At 41.8% G+C, this 19,900-nt stretch overlaps 1 protein-coding gene and 1 long non-coding RNA gene across 5 annotated transcripts in view; one reads left to right on the top strand and one right to left on the bottom strand.

Moving 5' to 3' along the window:
• Positions 1 to 820: 820 nt before the first annotated feature.
• LOC128421880 (uncharacterized) lies at positions 821 to 3,908 on the bottom strand. Its single transcript, XR_008332388.1, has 2 exons — positions 3,619 to 3,908; positions 821 to 2,379 (listed from the first exon to the last, which is right to left on the bottom strand). It is a non-coding gene; the product is annotated as an uncharacterized LOC128421880 (long non-coding RNA).
• A 2,769-nt stretch (positions 3,909 to 6,677) lies between these two features.
• Positions 6,678 to 19,900, top strand: part of EP300 (E1A binding protein p300) — a 75,449-nt gene continuing 62,226 nt past the window's right edge. For 3 of the 4 annotated variants that reach the window (XM_053406717.1, XM_053406715.1, XM_053406714.1), the window contains exon 1: positions 6,679 to 8,312. In XM_053406717.1, the coding sequence (XP_053262692.1) occupies positions 8,219 to 8,312 (94 nt within the window). In that variant the 5' untranslated portion in view covers positions 6,679 to 8,218. Of the gene's footprint in view, positions 8,313 to 19,900 lie in introns of all 4 variants that reach the window. The other variant, XM_053406716.1, reaches the window with a different exon arrangement.

Genomic DNA, 19,900 nt, shown 5'->3' with positions numbered 1-19,900 from the left:
CTGCTGCTACGTATTTTTGTAATACTTGTTGCTTTTATCTGTTAAGTGGTATATAAATGGTCTAAATAAAAGTATAAAGAAATTAATTCACTGGCATGAATGTTGATGTGGTACTATGAAGACCACATCCTACTGTGATAGGAGAGGATTTAAATAGAGTAAAAGAAGAGCCAGGTGAGGTGAATGGGTTCCTTGAGAGTTTGGTCCGCAGCATATATTTTGTCCATGGGGTGATTCCTGTCTGCACTAAGTTATGTATTTGAGCGTTTATATTATATACACAGGAAAATTGTGATAATTATGCCATGTGTGAGGAGGGGGAGCTTGAGTAGCACTCCTCTAGTCTTTAACAACAGGCCTGGATTTCTCTTAACTTCAATTTTACATGTTCTTGCTTGTAAGTGTAAGTGTACACACACACAAATGGTAGGTTTTATTTAAACTTATAAAATTAGTAACTAAAATTAGTAAGTCAGATAAATTACCCTCTGTATTGAGGAATTTTAGCACAAATGCTGATCTCACTTTTTTTTTTAAGGTTAAAGTTAAAGAACAATATCGGGAAAATGCGAAGCCTCCCATATTAAATACCTTCTGGAGCATAGGTCAAATGATATTACACTGACCATGGCAAAGTTTCTTTCGGAGGTCGTAAGAAAAAAAGACCATCATGCCCTAGACATAACAAAACGACTACCTCGGTCTCTTTCGCCTGTTGTTTGGTTGTCTTAACTGTATCTTGTTTTGAAACTGTGGGTCTATGGACCGCGATAAAGATAAAAGGGGGGGGGAGAGGAAAAAGAACAATGAAGTCTGTAAGTAGCATAACTTAAAAAATAATACAGATCTCAGTTTATACCCCCATTAAAGTGTCAGTTTTCATGGCTAACATGCAAAGATACATACATAAAACACATATTTAAGAAGGAACATAACATTTTAAAAGCATAATTCAACACAGGACTAGATTATGATGTATATTCTAATTCAAAATATCTGCAGCAGGATATTGTTCTACCAAATGTTTCTCTCCCACAATGCAGTCGTTAACCCATAAAATATACTGCAAGTAATTATAATAAAATGAATAATTAACAATTAACTACATATTTCCAGTCATTACTTGAGTCTGACGTGCCATGGGGTCATACATGTTCAAACTGACTCTACTTTAGTTTTTCAACTTGTTTCTTGACTAGAGAAATCCAACTGCTGTTTTATATTTTGTGTCAGAGGGGCAACTGTCCCTCCTCTATGACTTTTTTCTCTACTCTCCTAGCAATGTCTAAGTCTGGCATTTGTGTGGGACAATCTGACTGGGGGAGGGGGAGATGGAGCCATGTCAGTGTTGCAGCACTGGTTTGGTGTTATCCCTTGATGCACTTCCTGACTTAACAAGGGGCTGCAATTTGTGCCCCTGTGCAGGCAGGAGTAATGATCTCTCCCCTTTTGTGGGTGCAGGAGTGACACTTGGCCGCATTCATGTGTGGGCAGGCCTACTATGCGGAAGCCAATGGCAGTATCTCTTGGAAAATCTAAGGGTGCTGCATTCTGTCCATGGCCCCAGCAGCTGAGGGGGTTGTTGGGTCATTGTGCTCCCAGGTTGCTGTAAGCAGACCAGTCCACACTGATGTGGGCTGTGAAGGAGACTGACTCACAGCAGATGGTTTAAGCATGGAACCTTGTCCAGGAATTAGTGCACTTAATGATAGGATCTTTGCCCTGTGCCATACTATTGTTGATGCCCACTAACCAATAAAGGTGGTGTATTTTCAAAACCCATGAGGGACTTTATGCCTTTTTTTTCCTTTCCTGCACCTGCACCCTGAACACATGAGGGTGGAGAATGCTGTGTTTTGGTTGGTGAGAGAAACTTTTAAAAAAGTGGAGCAGGGTAGGCTCCTTTAAACATTTTTAAGATCAGTATAAATCCTATCTTAGTAAATTTTGCAAATGTATTTGAAAGGCTGAATTTGAGACTGTCCTGTTGCTCAGTCAGACATTGGTTGCGGGATCCAAAGTGCTGCCTGGCTGGATTACTAACCGAGTGGTGGTTGTCATGGAGTCTTAATGAAGTTTGATTTCAGGGCTGTATTGAATTGTGGTAGCAACACACTGTTCTTGGCTTTTGAGCATCCAAACATTGCAAGGATGTTTCTTGCCTCTTTGGAGTGGTGTCAGTGGATGGTGGAGGCACAGCTTTCCATTAGCAGCAGGAGTCAAATATGCAACTGGGTTCCTGGGAAACAGCTTCTCCTATGTCCTTTTCCTGTAGAAATTATCAGAAGGTAGATATGGGAATGGTTTTCCCTTGAAAGATTACACGTCTGTTACACAGCTGCCCAGTTGGTCTGACGTGCAGGTTCACAGGCTTGCAGTCTAATAGACATAACAAAAAAATGTGAAGGGGATAAATCTCCCTTTAGCTAGATATCCACTTACGCAGGAATTGCTAAAATGTGGCCTTGAAAGGAACAGAGAAGATTAAGAGCAAAGCTAATGGGGTGGTTGGATGAAGAAGTTTAGCAGGACAGGCATATCCACAGCATTAAATATTCACATTGAATTTAACTGTATTTTTATTTCTTGTATTTTTAGCACTTTTATTTATTATATTGGATTTTGTTTTATTACAAATTATAATACAATAACGTACAATATAAGAATTAAAAGAAGCAGTAAAAATACATTTAAAAAATCATACAGCATCTGTTAATTACAATTGCTACAACAAGCAGGAGAGTCATTAAGTGGTCTACCAAGACCTTCAGTAATTTTCAAGTGGTCCACAGCGAGAAACGTTTGGGAACTACTGATGTAGATATTAAAAAACAAGGGAAACAAGATGGAACCCTGAAGTACCTAACATGCCAGAAGTCATGGGATAGGCAAGCAATCTCCCAGCACCACCTTCTGCGACCAGTTTTCCAGATAGGAATGAACCACTGGAGAGTAGTACCACATATCTACAATCTCTAAAAGAACACAATAATACACCAGTCTTTTTATTAAAAAAAAAATCTCAAAAGATTCTAGAGATTTCACTGGAAGCAGATTGATAGATACTGTTGATGCTTTAGAAGTATTGGAATAGATCAATGAAGAATAATGGACTGAAGGAGACCTCAAGGCCAAACTCTGTGCACAAGCAGGATTCTCTGCTCTACACTTGAACCTTCCCAACAAACTCTTGCCTCTTTTTAGATGTGGATTTCACCATTTCCTTCAAGTTGTGACCATTGGCATGGTTGAGGTCAAACCAGCTGGGAGTCACCACAGCAAAGCTTAGATGTAGCAGGTTGCAGCAACAACAGAATCAGTCCCCACCAACTGACAGGCCGAAAAGCTAGATTATCAACCATAATCCACCTAGACTGGGAGCAAGATGCTGTATCTGGGTGTATAAATTAGAACTGGGAGGACAGGCATAACTGAGGTGGGACATAACTAAGCAAACATGGGTGGCACAGAGGCACTGCTGCAGAGAGAGATGGAGCCTTGGTACCTCTAAACATTTTGGGAGAGTGCAATACTTTGGTGATAGCAGCTGCTCATGATAACATACACAGATTCCCCAAACCCCTCTTCCTAGTATCTACCATTCCATTGCCATTTTACCTTCTGGAGTTTATCCCAGGCAGGGGGGGAAACTGCAAGGGAGGCTGAGGAAAAAACATACATTTAGACTGATTCAGTGTAGGGTTATTCAATAAATTCACATATTTTGTTCTGTTGCATGTATAAATTAGATGCATTTCCCTTCTTTTAAGTAATGAATTAAAATACTGACTAGCACTAGACCTGGTAAGACAGATCCGCCCCGCCCCCCTTGAAGTTTAACAGTGAATTATTAGTTCATAAATTTTACTTGAGGTGTGATGTTCCAGCCTATTCACTACACATAATTTATTATTTTTATTTATTTCATAAGATGTATACACTGCTTGATTGTAAGTAAAAAAAACACACACTCAAACATTAAAACCAAGAAAAAATTACCACACTTAAAAAACATTTAAAAGTTAAAATATTGTCGCACGCCACCCCAATCTCTGAGCACTTCGAGATTCCAGGGGTTCCAGGCACTTACCCAGAGTTCGTGTTTCATTTTGGTAGCGAGGCAAAGCAGAGACTATGGTGTCTTTATGATATATTTACACAACCTGAGCATGAGATGGAGGGGTTCACAGAAACAAAACCCCAAGAGGACCTTGCTTCCCCCATTGCTGCAGCCTTGGATTCAAACAGAAATCCTGAGGCCCTCCAGACATTGCTGGTACAGCTTCCATTATCCTTGGATATGGGCCATGATAGTAACAACATCTGGAGGGCACTAGTTCCCCATCCCCACCCCAAGCCCAGGTATGGTAGTATTCTTTTACTGTGCCATAATGTACCACTGTTTTATTGTCTGGTGTGCTAAAGCTTTGTGCAGGTTGGGTGAAGCAGACAAGGTATTATTTTTTCCTAATGATGAGATCAGTTGAATGCTTCACAGACAGTGGATTACCAAGAGCGCAAATACTTTTGACAAAGCTTTCTGATATCCCGACATTCTTCAGAAGAGCAGTCAATGGATGGTGACCATAGGACTTTGGCAGCAGATAAGTTTTCACAAATCTTTCTATTTGGTACACCCACAAACACATTTAAGGAACTGTCTATGAAGATGGACATTATTTTTTGCATGCAAAATAATTTGAGGAAGAATGGTTCATTTTCCCCTTATTTAAATTTGTTATGTTTTGTAATGAATTGTTTTAATGGTCTTTTCTGTTATCTGGTGCTTATTGTGAGCTGCTTTGGGCACAGTCCACTGTGGAAAAGCAGCAGATACATTAAACGAAACAGAAAATTTAGGACCTGCAAGCTGTACTAGGACTAAACCGAAAGGGAGTGATGTGTCACTATTCTTTCTTGGGTTTGTCTCTGTATCTTCCCTCTTACTGAAGATGATTTCCTGGCTCCTGCTTGTGCTGCTCACACATCTCCATCAAAGTTTGAGAGCAACGTAAGTTGAGCTTCACTGAAAATAGGCTTGAGAGAAATAACTGGGATGGAGAAAGAAGCACAGACAAAAGGAGCAAGAGACAGCAGTGGTGTTCCACAATCCTGCTGTCCTTCGGTGTTCTGTGTAGTAGCACATACCCGAGGAGAGACGTACCTTCCTGTCCTTTTCAGCAACTAGGTCCGGGCCACAGTTGTCTGGATTTTACAACCCTTCTATGTCACCATATCGTAAGTAACCTTATGGATCACTTTTAGTAGTCCAGTCCACTACAAGTTTCATATAAAGACCAATTCACACAAGTGGTGGAATGCTCTGATTTGCTCTGTCCTTTTAACCTTAATAAAACAATTATTGTGATGAACGGACTAACAGAACTGTCTGTCGCAAGCACAGACCAGAAAACCCTTGGAAAAGTGAACGTAGCAGGCATTCCATATTACAGTATGTGCACTGCTCAGGTGAAGCGTTTGCTACAGGCACTTATAAAAAACCAAGCTAGAAGAAGCAAGCCATGTGTCCAGTGGTCTTGTGAACTGATTGTTCACCTCTCCTACGAAGAGGGAAAGGAAAGAACACGGAACCCTCTCGCTTCTCTACGTTTTACAAAGGAATGAATATGTGAGGAAGGTGCTGCTGTTTCTCCCGGGGGTCTGCAGAGAAAGGCTCATATGTGTACACACAACATACCGAACGACGGAAGGCTCTCCTAGTCTATACATTACTTTACTGTGATCCCCCCCACCCCATCCCTGCCTTAAGAGAGCATTATGGATTCTTGTACGAAAGAGCGCGGTGGCAAATCACGATAAAAACATAGGCGTAGCGTTATAAACCAGACTCGCGGCATTACAGGGAATACGTATCAGTCCCAGCACAATGCTACCCCACGTCTTTTCGCGTAATAAAGCCCTCCCCCCGCAGTGAAATTTCCTTCTTTACGAGGAACAGACATGGATGTTGGCAGGAAAATGCAATTGTGCAAGATCGCTTGATAAAAAGACCTCTGCGCCTCCACCTTGAGGCTGTGTGGTGATTTTGTTCTCATACTATCACAGGTTACGGCTCATGTCCTATGTCTATATGTGCACGTACACCCTGAGTCGTCGTCCTCATCACATCGGTGTGTGTGTGCCTGCACCGTACATGAGAAGCTAGAAGGCCGGCCAAACCCTGCTCTCTTCCGCCGCCCCCCACCAAACCACCCCTCGGCTGTGACTCTGGGCCGCTGTCTGCAGCAGCAAAGGAGGGAAGTGAGGAGCAGGGCCTGTCTTCCTACGGAGGGCTTCCGATGCGTACCGTGGGCAATGCCAGGTCCAGAGTACACAAGCTCAGCGCCCCCCCCCCTTCCCCCATTACAATAGGCCTGTCCCAAGCAGCAACCTCGCGGTATATTTTGGCCGACAGAAAACACAAGTATAGGCGGAGGGAAGCAGGCGAGCAACTTCTCCTTCCCCTTTAAGAGGCGGAGGCGAGAGAGTTTGCGGAAGGGATCGCTCCGGGAGCGCAAGGCGAGTGGCTGAGCAAGTCTCGTGACCGCAGCTGACCCCGCCTCGGGTTCTCCCCCTCCTCGGCCCTCCGCGTTCCATTGTGTGCGCGAGCTGCGTGCGTCCCCGCCTCTCCTTTTTCTGGCCACGCCCCTTTTTTCTCTTGGCTCATTTCCGGCCGCCGCCGCTCGCTTCCCTCTGAGGAATCGGGAGAGTGAAGAAACAACAGCCGCCATTTTGTTTGTGTGTGAGCGACTGAGGGGAGGGAGCGAACGAGAGGGACCGAGCTGGGCGGGTAGAGCCTGGGAGGTGGAAAAGCAACGACAGAGACCGACAGCCGCTCAGGGCCCCTGGCCGGCCAGACCTGAGGGAACCCGAAACCTCCGTGATACACCCCCTACACCAGCCTCGCAGCCAGTAGGGGAGTACGCACTGCCGGCTTCGGCTAGTGACTCGGGACCCCGGGTGGACCCCACCCACAGCCTCTCCTGGCTACTGAGCCCGTTCGCGGGGTCAGGAGGCCGCCTGGCTCCGGTTTGGAAAGCTGCTTCTTTTCTCTGCGCCCCCCCTTCCCTCTTCCCCAGGTCCTACATGGCGGACATGAGACGGAGCCGCTCCAGGAACGCCTGAGGCATCGCGTCTTCGGTTCCGAGGAGAGTCTTGTCCTCTCCGCAGACCAAGCGCTCGCAACCATCCTTATCCCCCAGGGAGGGGGAAGAGGCAGAGAGAAGGGGGGGAGGGGCCGCCGCCGCTGCTTTCTCCTCCTCCTGCTCTGGGATCGATCCCTCCATCTGACCAGAAGGGGGGCACCCTGCTACAGAGAAAGAAAGGAAGAAAAGGTGGGGGCGCGGGGTGCGAGTCCTGAAGCCCACCCTCTCCAGCCCCCATCCCGGGATCTCTGCTGCCTCCATCGGGACAACAACCCCTCCTCCGCCTCCTTGTTCCTGCACAACAAGATGTGAAGCGGAGACTCCTGGGACTTAGCTTCATCCTCCTCCTCCTCCTCCTTACGGCTCCCCTTTCTGCAGCCATTAGTGACTGGCGAGAAAGGCGCAGGGGGAGTTGGGGACCCTCGACACGCTCCGTCTGTGACCCCCTTCCCCAGTCCCTTTTCCACTAGCAGTGGGCATTTCTCCCCCCCCCCCGCATTGCAAGCTGGTTTTTGGAAGGAGAGGGAAGGAACTGCGAGCAGAGGAGAGAGATTCTTTCTCCTTTTTTTCTCCTCTCCTCCTTCGCCCGCCTCCTTGTGGCGATGAGGAGGAGGAGGACGACGCCGAGGAGGAAGAGGTTGATGGCGGCGGCGAAGAGGCAGCAGGAGGAGGAGAAGACGACGACCCCCCGGAGGATGAAGATGGTGGTGTTGGCGGCGGCGACGAGGAAGCACCAGCAGCCCCACAGCCGGATTTAATTCGATTTGTAAACCCACCAACCCCGCATATTTGTGTTTGGAGAAGGGTTTGTTCTGTTCTTTTCATCCTTGTTTTTCCCTGTGGGCCGGAGGAAAGACTGCTTCCACACCCTATTTCCCATCTCTGTTCCCCCTTAGTCGCTGCTACCCAACAGAGATAGATCCCGAGGGGCAGAAAAAGAGGAACTTTGTCCCTTTCTTCTTCAGTTCCTTCTCTTACTGTTGTTCGGTTGATTCCGGATCCAAGAAGAAGGCTGACGACTTTGACGAACCCCATCTTTAATTTGGGCTCTGTTTGTCTAAAAAGAATTAAAAATGGCCGAGAATGTGGTGGAGTCGGGCCCGCCTTCAGCCAAGAGGCCTAAACTCTCCTCACCGGCGCTCTCTGTCTCTGCAAGCGATGGCACAGGTCAGTCTCTCTTGCTTTTACCTCACTGCATATGGGTCCCTTCCTTTCCTCTTGAATGTCCCCATGTTTTGCACAGTCTGTTGTCTAGTACCCTTCTTATACTCTCTCTTTTTGCCTTTCTATGTACCTACTTTTCTCTGCACCTTGCTGCATTAATCACATTGGGTGTTTAATTGCTGCTGTTGCCCTTTCATTGAAGGGGCTATAAGCATGTCTGTGTTACTTGCTTGCCCGTTTCACTGTTCTGCAGCAAATGAAACCTTTGTTAAAAAAACACCAACAATCCTAAACTCTAGTTATAGTGTAAATCATTACACAACTGTTATCTACATTTTTGTGCATGTAGAGTCCTGATTTTTGTAAAATCTTGCTTTTTAAAGATGAGGCATTCAGTCTTGAAATTTTTTTTTTTTGCTCTGAGCAGTATTATGATGGATAGTTTGTTTCCTCCACCATTTCTTTCATAACCACAAAGCGTTCTTAAATGCCAACATTTCTGTTTGGTCAAGAGTCGTAATATTAATTGGCGAATAATGTTTGTCTTGACGTTTTGTTAAATAGTTCACCTGATTTGCCTTGAGAAACTATGGAGCCACCTTTTTCTTTTGCATCTTCTACTTCCTTGCTTTGAGACCAAAATGTCTGAAATTCCCATATAGTCTCTCTGCATGTGTGAGGATGAGTACAACTATTCTGAACTCTTCTGTCTGTATTTTAATATGATATTTCTTGAGGTTCGTAAAAGCCAGCTAGTTAGAACTCTAGAACTCCTTAGAAATTATGGATGCAAGTTACAGGTGTTCATTTGGTAACAAACGTTTACTGGTTGTTTTAGAAGTTCAGGGAACTAAATCACTGTAGAATGCAACTGGCTATACAAGTACTGGTATTGCTTTTCTGAAGGTATAGGTATGGGGAGTAAGTAATCAAACAGTGCAGTAGTTCTTAACTTACTTTATTAGAGGAGAGGAGCTCTTCAGCCACATATCTGGGCATTGTGGTTAGTGATGGTAGCCAGTTTTGTACATTGAACTTGTTAGCACTACTTCATATATGAAGTCTGGGGGGAAATGGCTGATATTATTTGATGCATAACAAGTTGTTTTCATTTTCTTGTCTTTTAGTTTGAATTCTGGTTGGTTTAGCATAATTCAGAAAGCTGTTTTAAGCATTTGGTGCTGAGCAATGTTTTTTCTTGAATCCACTCTCCTTAAGAGCACTGTAGTAAGTTTAGGAACTTGATTTCAAATGAAGCAGCATTAATTACACCATTTATTGGGATATTGCACTTACCTGAAAATCAACAGGTTCCATTGTACTGGTAAGCAGAATTAGAAGCTCTGGCCAAAAAGCAAATACTACATAGGTAATGCAGTATATACTCATTTCTGCATACTATGCTACAGAGTGGTATTTAGATTCATGTCAGTTCATTCTCTTAGACAGAACGAAGCTATGTAGTTAAATCTTAAAGCCTGCAACCCTCTGCACACTGTAAGAGTAGTTTTAATTTTTGAGTGGACATGCCTGTGCTTAAAGTCAGTGCAATCTTGCACATATTTACTCAGAAGTAAGTCCTGTTTTGAGATTCCTAACCATGTCTACTCAGAAGTCTTATTGAACTAAATGGAGTTTACTCCCAGATTACAGGGGTTAGGATTACAGTGAATATGCTCAAGATTGCATCCTTTATGTAGTTGTGTTCAGTGAATGATTCCTTTGCCTATGAGAATTGCATTACTCTTAATATCCAGTAAGCATATTTTAGTTGTTTTGTTCTTTTATAATACTGGTAAGCTATCACATATCTTCCTACCTTATTTGAGAAGTATACTAGACAAATCTTAGTGTCTTGTAATGGTTACTTGGTTTGTTTACTAGGCTTGTTACCTCCTTTAAAAAGGTAATTATTGACTAGTAATAAATGATCTATAATGCCTATTTTGATTGAATCCTCAGTGAAATACTAGTCAACTGGAGATGTTAAGTGTAACGTTAATTTAGCTGTGTTTGGAGAAATGCTAAGTATATTCAGCATACTGCAACCAGGGCTAGTCAAATTTAATCTCCAGAAGTACTTTATCTAGAGGTTAGATTGTACAGATACATTACTTCATATTTAGAATGTGGAAATATGATAGTGACTCTTACTTTATGTGTTCAGAATATGGACATGCAGAGAAGCAATTTAAAATATACTAACATGTGGTATGGTAGTAAACCTCATTTTGGAAACAAACTAGTGGTCTTCCCTCCTATAATGCTGCGTCACAGTGCTGCATCTTTTTCTAGCTAATAGAAGCCCTAGCTGCCTTATTTCTGTGTTCTTGTTCTGATGCCTTAAAACATATTTAATACAAGTTTTAAAGCATATATAGTTGTAGAATACTTCATATTAATGCTGAAATCATTAGAGTATATGGAGATATTAATGTTGGAGAAAAAAGACTGTTGATAAATAGAAACATTTCTAGATATGTCATTGCCATAAGAATAAAGTTGGCAATTTGTGCAGCTTTTCTGTGTGTATGCTGAACAGCAGTATTATTGCTTAGAATTCCCACATTGCCTGTATTGACTGCTATCAGAACTCCAGAATACGGTGCTTCCCGCTTTCCTGAAACAAATGAGTTTTGCTATAGTATTATTAATAGCTTTCATATTGAGTGGAAGGAGATGTCTTTTCATTATTTGATTATAACAAAGTTGTGTGGTCCTGTATGAGCTCAGCTGAAAACACAGGTTAGAACACAACACAAGCATGTGCTGCATTGAGAGAGAACACAACTACTGTATGCCATATCCATAAAGTAGTGCATTGTTATGAAAGCTCTTATTAAACCTACAGTATATGTTTTAATTTAGTTGTGTTTTGTGAAATGAAATACACATTTGAGAATTTTAGTCAGTGTAAACCTATAAGGTTGCATTTCAGTTGTCTTTCTGAAGGTTAGGTATGTAAAGAACTCTTGAGTAAAAATTGGAATATCATCCAGATACATACAGTGCTGATGTTGGGAAATGAGGCAGAAAGTAGGTAACGGACCTGCATTTTAAACCTGCTGCTTCTGTTTGGTATGTGACTGATTTTACAGACTATCATTTTACAGAAACAATTTGTTTCTGTCATCTTGGCTACTTTGCAGCAACAGGCAAAACTAAATGTGTGCAGTGTACATTCAGAATAGCTTTGCAGGTACACAGCTATTCAGATTCTATGTCAGGACCCAAATAGGTGCTTTAAGCATACTCAAGGGCTTCATGGAATTTTTTTACTGCACCTATGTGCTTTTGAACTGTCCCTCAGTTTCAAATCGATTTTGGAATGGAGTAGGATCTCCTGTTTGAAAAACACAGAAACCCCTTACCTTTGAGATGTATTAATTCCAGTATCATAAATCCTTGTCGTTAATCTCATTAGCCTTACTTTTCTGTTTGTGCATTAAACTTCTTGTTGTATGCTTATTTCTCTGTCTGTGTACCTAACTAGAATTATTATTCTGATCTTCAAAATGTATAGCATTATACTCAGTCATGTTCAAAGTTGTGTTTTTCTTCTGACAAATAAGCATACTTTCAAATGAATGAAGTATGATTTGTATTTCATACTTAATTTGGTGTATGTGTGCCTAATTTAGAACAAATCACTTCAATCATTCTTTTGATATCAGTTTGTTTCAGAGGTTATTGGAAACAGTATATCCCAGCTGCAAAATCCATAAGAATGAGCTGGAAAAGGTAGAACAAAATGGGAAAGTTTAGATGACTGCAAAGTATAAGTTATTTAGTATACTTTTTAGCTTTCTCTGTGAAAGATGGGAATAGAAAGCTACTGTAAACTAATAGTTACTATTGTACCACTGGCAACACACACACATAATGGGCCGTAGTGCCTTTACCAACCTTGTGTATAAGGAATAGTTGTTCATCTTTTTCTTTCTCACTCCTTTGGCACCAATGCTGGTAGTTCCCTTCATGTCAGGAGAGTTAAGACTGCAGGTAAAGTGGATAGTGGAGGAGACCAATCTCTGTACTCCTCTTTACTTCTCCTGTGGCTTTCACCACATAGCAGGAATACCTTGCCATTGTCCTTGGGATCAGGAGCACTGGGGAGAGGTGGCAGAGGGTTCTTGTCTTTTTTCATAGCAAGCAGTTGAGCCTAGAAACCATTTCCCCAGTGGTGAATACCTTTGACCTGGGAGCCCAGCAGAAATGGTGGTAATAAGCCATGGAGCTTTAGTTTCGGACTACAGACATTTGGCCATTGGAAATAGAGCAAGTAGTTCTGGCAGAATTATAATATTTTTATAAGCAATTTAATGTCCAATGTTCCTTACTGTTTTCTAATGTAGGGAGTTGAAAAATGTAAGCAAGTTTTATAGAGTGTAGCTCTTGATGTCCTTATTTCAGTGTGCATGCATGTATCACTGGATTTTAGCAATTGTAAGGTAACTATTAAACAATACAGAAGAATACTAAGTTGCAATCCCTGAAAACTCACATATTGAAGTAAGTGCCAGTGAAATCAGTGGTGCCTTAATGCCAAGTAAATATGATTAAAATAGTGCTTCACAACACTATTAAATTGTGGCACCGTAAATAGTGTATCTACTTCCAAATGGTGGAGTCTCAGCGTGTTTCAAACACTTAAGACTGCTTTTTAAAGCTTTTTACATCATCAGTACTATCATGTCATCCAAACAAAAGCTAAACAGTTTGCAGATGGGGGCAGACTAATTGTTAACAAGTCACTAGAAATAATATGTTTGACAGACTTTCCTAAACCAATCTCATTTATCACTGATCAATACTAATGCAAAAGTTTATACTAGACCCTGTAGAAAACATATTTCTAAGTATGTTGTAGGAATTGGAAGCCTTCAATACTCTAAGTGTATAAAATCAAACTAGTAGCTGCATAAATAATCAGAGCGATATGCATTGTAGGTGAAGCATCCCTCCAAATAAAATAAAACACTGAGTTTTGGATCACAATGACAATTCATCTGTAGTATGTGGATGATTGAAGAACAAGCTTCTACTTACTAAGTTATATTTAGTGTTAAAGCATTTGTTTTGCAAGGGGGCAGCAAAATTTACTTAGTTGTGGCACCTGAAAGACTAAAGTTGCAATAGACGCTCAGCACTACATCAGGTGCTGCTGGGCATTGTGATAAATGTTTAAATGGCTCAAACCACCAGGTAAGCTTGTTAGGCAGCCCACCAGAGCTAGTCCTGCTGTAATCCTGAACACATTTGACTGTAAGACATATAATTGCACAATAAAACCTGTTGTCCCATAGGCTTTTATATATCAGAGCCCACTTTATGAAATGCATGGTATTATCCTTAGTTGTCAGATATGTAGTTGCCCTAGAGATGTAAGAGTAGGATCAGGAGTCTTATCAAATTTCCATGCTGAGTTGAATGTATATGCAAGAAGCTTGCTGATAAGTTAACAGTTTCCTGATTAGCCCTTCATTAGGAGCTTAGCAGTCAATTTATAGTTGATGTAAAAAAGAAGTTTTTTGGGGGGGAATCTAGAAAATACAAGTAACCTCTCATTGCTCTATGATTGGGGAACTTAAAAAAAAAACTTGAGAGAGAAGCAATAGGCTTCTGCTTTGTTTTGGTGTAACTTCAGAGGAACATACTGAAAAATCATGTCATTTGCATAGGAGATGCTCAGATCTGGTTTGTGTTCATAGATCCTAAATGACCAAAGGCAAAACAGAACTTTCTGAGGTTTTGCTGTTGAACATCCATATCTTTCTCCCCTTAAAGAATAATGTGCAGGACTTTGCTTGAACTCATCCCAAGAACATGAGAAGTTATGGGTCATTTCAATTCACCAGGTAATCATAAGCAGTCTTGTACAGCCTTTGAATAAGCCCCTTATAAAAGTAGTTTCCAGGCTATTTTCTCTTAAGGTAGCAGCAGCTACTGCAGGCAACTAGTTAGGGTTTGGTTCCTAGCTTTCTCTGAGTCTCAGCCTCTTGTAAAGGGCAGTGTCTCTGGAAGGAGCTGTTATCTCCTGTTGATAAAGACTTGCATGCATGGACTGTCTGCAGACTAGTCACTTTCTTAATTTACTGGGACTTGATTTGCAAAAAAGGTATTGACTGCAGAGCTCTCTGCACAACAAAACAGGAGTCATCTGGTATAAAGTACTAGCTCTAACTTAGTTTGGTTAGCACTGAATTGAACATATCCAGTAGATTTAACTTTTAAAGGAATAAACTCATGCTGAGAAGTGTAATGAAAATTTGTGGTTCTGACTTGGCATCTAATCACTTGGAGGCAGATCCTAGTCACCACCAGTGGCAGTAACTCACTTTCTGATAACTGGTGTTCACTTGGGGCACATTTAGTGTCTCACATGAACCTGCCCTTTTCTGAGCTTTCTGAAATGAGGTTGGTGGCGATTAGGGAAAGGGGCATGTTTTATATGTGCGCTACCATGTATATGTGCATCGCAGAACCCAGAAATGACCCGGAAACATCATAAAGATGTCATTAAAAGGTGGAATGGGTTGTTTGCAGGCTTTGTTAATAGGTTTCAGTTATACGCAACGTGTGCAGTGCCTCAGAATGTAACCCCCGCGTAAACAGTGGACTGCCTGTAAAGCGGTCAAAGTTGCAGGATGGTAATGAAACAGGAAAGTGACCCATAGTTATTAGTTGCATTTCATGGCCTTTTGGCGCTACTGTTCACAACTTTTCCTCTCTGGCAATTACATATAATTGGTATAGTTGAGGATAGTGTTTCACAAATCTAATGAAGTAGACTCTGGTTGTTGGTTGCAACAATGACAGCACTACCACATCATCATCATCATCATCATCATAATAATAATAATAATAATAATAAATATATAATTATTTATACCCCACCCATCTGGCTGGACTTCCTCAGCCACTCTGGGCGGCTTCCAACAAAATATTAAAATACAGTAACCCATCAAACATTAAAAGCTTCCTTAACAGGGCTGCCTTCAGATGTCCTCTAAAAGTCTGGTAGTTGTTGTTCTCTTTGACATCTGGTGGGAGGGCGTTCCACAGGGCGGGTGCCATCACTGAGAAGGCCCTCTGCCTGGTTCCCTGTAACTTGGCTTCTCGCAGTGAGGGAACCACCAGAAGGCCCTTGGCGTTGGACCTCAGTTTCCGGGTAGAACGATGGGGGTATACTGGACCGAGGTCATTTAGGGCTTTAAAGTTCAGCACCAACACTTTGAATTGTGCTCGGAAACATACTGAGAGCCAATGTAGGCCTTTCAAGACTGGTGTTATGCGGTCTCGGTGGCCGCTCTCAGTCACCAGTCTAGCTGCCGCATTCTGGATTAGTTGTAGTTTCCGGGTCACCTTCAGAGGTAGTCCTACATAGAGCGCATTGCAGTAGTCCACGCGAGAGATAACCAGAGCACGCACCACTCTGGCGAGACAGCCTACGGGCAGATAGGGTCTCAGCCTGCGTACCAGATGGAGCTGGTAAACAGCTATCCTGGACACAGAATTGACCTGCTCCTCCATGGACAGCTGTGAGTTCAAAATGACTCCCAGGCTGTGCACCTGGTCCTTCAGGGGCACAGTTACCCCATTCAGGACCAGGGAGTCCTCCACACCTGCCTGCCTCCTGTCCCCCAAAAAACAGTACTTCTGTCTTATCAGGATTCAACCTCAATCTGTTAGCTGCCATCCATCCTCCAACCGCCTCCAGACAAATACATGATTACAACAGAAAGAATTATTGCATCCCCAAATGCTTGTGTGGGCTAGATGTAGATTCTGGGTCTGAAAAGATGGACGACTACTACCTAGTCAACGTATGCTGCAATAGATTTTGTTTCGGTTATTTAGGAACTTTCTGCTATCTTACTTTTACTTTTCTGAAAATCAGCAGTCCTAAAGATAAAAAATAGGCTGAATAAAAACAGCCTGAAAGGAAACTTTGGTCCACATTTTGAATTGCTTCTGCGCTTTAACCAGTTTGCCCCATAACCATATTTTCTATCAAAAAGGTGACATTTCTTGAAAGAGATGTGTTGGATGGGTTCAGAGGTGGGAAGTATTTCCTGAGAGCACTTCAACTTCTTGTTTGACTAGCTTCTGTGATTTTTCTTTCATATGATTGTGTCCAAAATAGACCTTGGAAGTACTGTGAAACTGCTAAATACTGTATTTGAAGAGAAATGCAGAATTTTAACCCTTCTGCTTTGCTTGGAAACAGTTAGACTACAGAAATCTAAACTGAATATATTTTACTTTGTCATGCAACATAGCACAGGAATGGCTAGAATTTTGAAATGAGACTTTTTGTTGTTTAAGTTCATTTTATTGAAATATAGAATGCTGGAAACAATAGCAAAACTGTAAAAAGTTTATTTTCATGTGATCCTGTGTGTTGTATTGCATTGTAACTAATCAGACTTCATTCTGAAAATTAAGCTCCATTGACAACCATAGGACTTCCAAGTAAATATAATTAGGATTGGATTATTCTATCCTCTGTTGTGTAAGCAACAACTAAATATTCTACCCAAATAACAAATCTGAATCATGTGCCAAATATATTTGAAATTTGTCCATTCCCTTATTCCAAGCTCAACCTGCACTCAGATACCTGAAGTGAATATTTCCTGGGAAATACCTTGGTTTTCGAACAACTTAGTTCTTGAACGTTTTGGCTCCTGAATGCAAACTGTTCTGTTTGTGAACTCTTTTTGGAAGCCAAATGTTTGACGCGGCTTCCGATTGGCTGCAGGAGCTTCCTGCAGGCTATCAGAAGCCTCGCTTTGGTTTCTGAATGTTTTGGAAGTTGAACGGACTTCTGGAACAGAACTTTTAAAATTGGCATTAAAACAGCCTGATTTATTCAGTGGTGGCTGTCTAGTCTTTTATATATTTTATGTGTTTGGGTTATCAGTGTATTTGGATGACTTTAAACAATAAAATAATACAAATCATATATACTTATGCCAATAAAGGCCAAGAACAACAAATAACAGCTAAATTTAGTGTTTAAAGTTAGTTGTTTAAGTTTTAGCTGATACTGAACTGAAGCCGGATGGAAATAGGGCTGTAATTTATTTCCAGTATGATGGTTTTTAGTATCGGGAAGCTCATGCTTTCCACCATTTCATGAATGAAAGAAACATCCTAACCAATATGAGAGTGTTTTCTTCAAGTGTGTGTGAAGAGCCAAAGAAAGCTATTCATGTACATCAAGGATGGGGAACTGGATCCAGATGAATCTTTATCTCCTCTGCCCCTGTGGGTCAAGTTTGCTAGATGGGTGGGATCACCCATCCTTCAGTCACCTGACATCAGTGTCAGGTGACTTGCTTTTGCTATAGTTTGAAATTGAATCTAATGGATGTGGGCGCAGTGCTTTGTGTCAGTGATCAGCTAATCATCTGATGGCTTTGATCACTGGTGCTTGCAAAGAGCTCCGCATGGAGGTTTGCAGGCACTGCTGATAGGCACTGCCTGCACCCCCCTTCCACCACAGCTTGACCTTTACCTGTTCCAAACTTGAGTTCATATACAGCAACTGTGGCTTGACTGAAATGGTCTTGCTAGCCTGGGAGGCTTAACTTTGCCTTGGGTCAGTGGTTCCTCACCACAAGTGTACATTAAAGTAAAGAATGTTGACAACATCGTTCATTGTGATTTAAAATTGCATTAATATTTTTGTGAACAAGCAACACACCTCAGCAGGTTCTGATTATTTGAACCTCCATTAAAAAACAACAACAAAAACCCCAAACCCTCACTGTTTTTGCCTAGAACTAACATGTCCCTAAAAGAGGAAACCATAGCACCATGCCTTATTTTCTAATCCACATTTTATGGATTTTTTTGTTTTTGTTTCTATAGTTCTAAACATGCTGAAAATGTACACTTTCCACTCAGAATGCTATGAGAAGGGCAGCCTCTGCCTATTGTGGTAAGAGGTTTTAAAAAGCCCTCATTGCATTGTGTTTTATAATAGAAGTTTGTATTAGCCTTTCTCTTTCTTCACTTCCAAAATAAATCAATTGTACTTTAGAGTGAGACATACCTTAGAATGCTGCCTTTAAAAAGTTGCATGGCATTGTTGGGTTGCTTGCCTTGCAGTTTCTTTGGGTGTGGCAGATATCATTTGTGTTTTTCTTTATTTCTTCCTTGTTTGCTGAAGGATAGCATAATCCATGAGCTCCATAGTGAGATGTTGCAGCATGTGTGTATGCTGACTCCAAGGACTAGAACCCTTCCGATGTTGTTGAATTACAACTTCCATCAGCCAAGCAAGCATGGCCAGTGACCCAGGATAATGAGAGCTGTAGTTTGGCAACATTTGGAGGGCCCAACATCTGAATGCCACTGGCATTTGCATACTGCTCATAGGGGTTAGCACTTCGTATGGAAAACTCCATCAAGCAGGTCATGTCAAAGCAGGCCACTATGTGGCAAATACGAGCCGAGCCGTTTGCATTCCTCACAGGTGTTCCTGCTGTCTATGAACTGCCCTCTCAAGAAAGAGTTGCACATGGGAGCAGGGAATGTAGATGAGAATGCTAAGCTAGCTTGGGCCTGGTTTGCAGATAATGCTAAGCCAAATTAACATAGTAAACAATACCATAATCACAGGTGTCCCCACAGATGATCAGGCAAACATTGGCTTGTTTCCCCCCTGCCTCCTTGCCTGCTTTGTGCTCTACCTGATATCCTGAGAAAATGTCTACTGGCATTGCCCAGCTGTGACACCATGCTTCCTTCCATTGGCTGGCTGGAGTGGAAATCTTACTCCATTAAAATCCTTGGCAGTGTAGTTGATTAACCTTTTCCTTCCGCTGCTTTGCTTTATTCCCCTACTCACCAGTCACCCATAGTGTTGCTCTGTCACATAATTCCATTGCTCCTACCTTGGTTTGGACAAATCCTGCCCTCCTTCCTCAAGGAATGAAATGTATCTGAGTGAAAAGACAAAGTTTAACATTTTTGCAAATACACTTGGACTGGCGTTAGAGAAGAGGGACTAGTTTTCTTTCACAGGCAAGATTCCATGAACTGGACACTTGTCCTCTGGAAGGAAGAATAGGACTTTGTATGTGTGTTGGTGGGTTTTGGTCCAAAGGGAAATCATTGAGTTGCTGCTGCTGGCATTACTTCACCTATCTCATCATTTCCAATGTAGCCTGAAGTGTCCCTCCTCCCCTTTTCCTGTTTAAAATTGGGACTTTCTGATCTGCTTAGAATAGATCCAAGCTGTAAGCCCCACCAAACTTACTGGAGTTTACTTCTGAGTAGACATGTATAGTAATTTGGATAGGAAACCATAGAATCATAGAAGCAGAGAAGAAAGAAAATTAACTGGGGGAGGGAAAGAGTATCCATAAAATGGCTGCTTGTGGACAGAATCTTAAGATAAATTTATCTATTATTTATTAAATTTGTATACTGCGCTATACCCACAGGTCTCAGGGCGGTTCACAGGATAAAAACAGAATATAGCACCACAAAATGCATAATCAAAACAAAAAAACCCAAGGGTAGTTTTCTATGGTAGTTTTCTTTTAAAATAATTTTAAAAGCCCCACGCTCACTCG

Source organism: Podarcis raffonei, chromosome 10 (genome assembly GCF_027172205.1).
Source record: "Podarcis raffonei isolate rPodRaf1 chromosome 10, rPodRaf1.pri, whole genome shotgun sequence".
NCBI lineage: Eukaryota > Metazoa > Chordata > Lepidosauria > Squamata > Lacertidae > Podarcis > Podarcis raffonei.
This window is presented reverse-complemented; position numbering and strand designations above follow the sequence as displayed.